The sequence below is a fragment of the Malurus melanocephalus genome, unplaced genomic scaffold (assembly GCF_030028575.1).
Source record: "Malurus melanocephalus ecotype Western Australia unplaced genomic scaffold, MMel_1.1 scaffold_4999, whole genome shotgun sequence".
NCBI classification, from domain to species: domain Eukaryota; kingdom Metazoa; phylum Chordata; class Aves; order Passeriformes; family Maluridae; genus Malurus; species Malurus melanocephalus.
Window position 1 is genome coordinate 1 of NW_026628230.1, and position 2,488 is coordinate 2,488.

At 35.3% G+C, this 2,488-nt stretch overlaps 1 protein-coding gene across 1 annotated transcript; it reads right to left on the reverse strand.

Moving 5' to 3' along the window:
- Positions 1-142: 142 nt before the first annotated feature.
- On the reverse strand, positions 143-2,482 carry LOC130588429 (probable RNA-binding protein 23; the record flags this gene model as incomplete). The annotated part of the gene is made up of 4 exons (XM_057389352.1): positions 2,405-2,482; positions 1,651-1,698; positions 997-1,043; positions 143-310 (listed from the first exon to the last, which is right to left on the reverse strand). Coding segments are annotated over exons 1-4 (329 nt in total), but the record flags the coding sequence as incomplete, so codon positions are not given.
- Positions 2,483-2,488: the final 6 nt, after the last annotated feature.

Genomic DNA, 2,488 nt, shown 5'->3' on the forward strand with positions numbered 1-2,488 from the left:
TAGGTCAAAATCCTGAAAAATCGCGACCAAAATCGGCCAAAATCCACAAATTCTGCCCAAAATCCCTAAATTTTCCCAAAAAATTCCAAAATTTCCCCCAAAATTTCTGAATTTCCCCCCAAATTCCTAAATTTTCCTATACTTTCCCCAAAATTCCTGAACTTTCCCCAAATTTTCCCAAAAAATTCCCAAATTTTCTGCAAAATTCCTGAATTTTCTGCAAAATTCCCAAATTTTCCCAAAATTCCAGAATTTTCCCGACCTGTGTCCGTGCTCGCGGCTCCGGCTCCGCCTCTTCCGACTGCTGGAACTGAAAAAAAACAAAATTGGGGAAAAACTCAGGAATTTTGGGAAAATTTGGGAATTTTGGGGAAAAATTAGAAAAATTTAGGACAATTTAGGGGAAATAAAGGAAAAAAAACACCAAAATTCCACCAAAATTCCCAGATTTTCCCCAAATTTTCCCCAATTTCCCCAAAATTTCCCAATTTTTCCCAAATTTTTCCAAAATTCCCAAACTCCCAAAATTTTCCCAAAATTCCCCCAAAATTCCCAAAATTTTCCCAAAATTCCAAATTTTTTCCCCAAATTTTACCCAAAATCCCCCAAAATTCCCAAAAATTCCCAAATTTTCCCAAAATTCCAAATTTTTCCCCGAATTTCCCCAAAATCACCCAAAATTCCCAAAATTTTCCCAAAATTCCAAATTTTTTCCCCAAATTTTACCCAAAATTCCCCAAATTTCCCCCAAAATTCCCAATTTTTCCCAAAAATATCCAAATTCTTCCAAAAAATTCCCAAAATTTTCCCCAAATTCCCAAATTTCCCCAAAAATTCCCAAAAATTCCCAAAATTTTCCCAAAATTCCAACATTTTCCCAAAATTTTACCCAAAATTCCCCAAATTTCCCCCAAAATTCCCAAAATTTTCCCAAAATTGTCCAAAATTCGCCCAAAATTCCCAATTTTTCCCCCAAAATTCCGGAATTTTCCTCACCTGCTGCCGCTCTCCTTTTTGGGCTCCTTCGGCTCCTCCGGGGGCTCCTTTGGGGGTAAAAATCAAAATTTTGGGAAAAATTTAAAAAATTTGGGGAATTTTAGGAATTTGGGGAATTTTTGGGGATTTTGGGGAAAAATCTGGGGATTTTGGGGCAAAAAATCGGGAATTTGGGTCGGAAATTTGGGAATTTTTGGGGACATTTGGTTAAAATTTTGGGATTTTGGGGAAAAAATTTGGGATTTTGGGGTTTTGGGGCTGAAAATTCCCAAATTTTTAAGGATTTCACCAGAATTTTTCTGGGATTTTGGGATTTTGTGGGGATTTTTTTGGGGATTTTTTAGGATTCTTTGGGGATTTTTTGGAGATTTTTTTTTAATTTTTTGAATTTTTTTTTTTATTTTTTGGGGATTTTTGGGGATTTTTTTTTGGATTTGGGGAATTTTTGGGCATTTTGGGAATTTTTTTGGAAATCCCCAAAATTCAAAAAAAATTCCAAAAATTTTCCAGAAGTTCCTAAAAATTCCCCAAAATTCAAAAAAAAATTCCCGAAATTTTTTGAAAGTTCCCAAAAATTCCCCCAAATTTTCCAAAAATTCCCAAATTTTTTAAAAAATTCCCAAAAATTCCCAAAAAAATTCCCGAAATTCTCACCTGGGCCGGGGGCGGCTCCGACGTCGCTTTGGAGGGGCCGGGCTGAGCCTGGAGAGGGAAAAAATGGGGGAAAAATGGGAAAAAATGGGAAAAATGGGAAAAAATGAAACAAAAACCCCGCGGAATGACCCCAAAATTCCCAAAAATCCCCCCAAAGTCCTGAAATTCCCAATTCCCCAAAAACGCTCAAATTTTTTCAAAAATTCCCCAAAAATTCCCTAAAATTCTCCCCCCAAAAATCCCAAAACAACCCCAAAACTCCCAAAATTTCCCAAAAATTCCAAAAAAATTGCCAAAATTCCCAAAATTCAAAAAAAATTTCCAAAAATACCCAAAAATTAAAAAAAATTCCTCAAAAAATCACAAAAGAACCCCAAAACAACCTCAAAATTCCCCAAAATTCCCAAAATTCAGAAAAAATTCCCAGAACTCAAAAAAATTCCAAAAAAATCCCCAAAAATGTAAAAAAAATCCCCAAAAATGCCAAAAAAATTCCCCGAAAAATTTCCCAAAAATCCCCAAAATTCCCAAAATTTCCCAAAAGTCCCAAAAATTCCCAAATTCAAAAAAAATTCCCAAAAAATGCTAAAAAAATCCCCCCAAAATTGCACAAAAATTCACAAAAAATCCTCAAAGTTCCCTAAAAATTCCCAAAAAATGGCGAAAAATCCCAAAAAAATTCCAAAAAAATTCCCAAAATTCCCAAAATTTTCCCAAAATCCCCAAAATTCCCAAAAATTCCCAAAATTTTCACCTCCTCTTTCTTGTAGGGCGCCTCCAGCATGGCCTCGATGACGATGTCGAAATCATCCGAACTCATCTGCAAAAAAATCCCAAA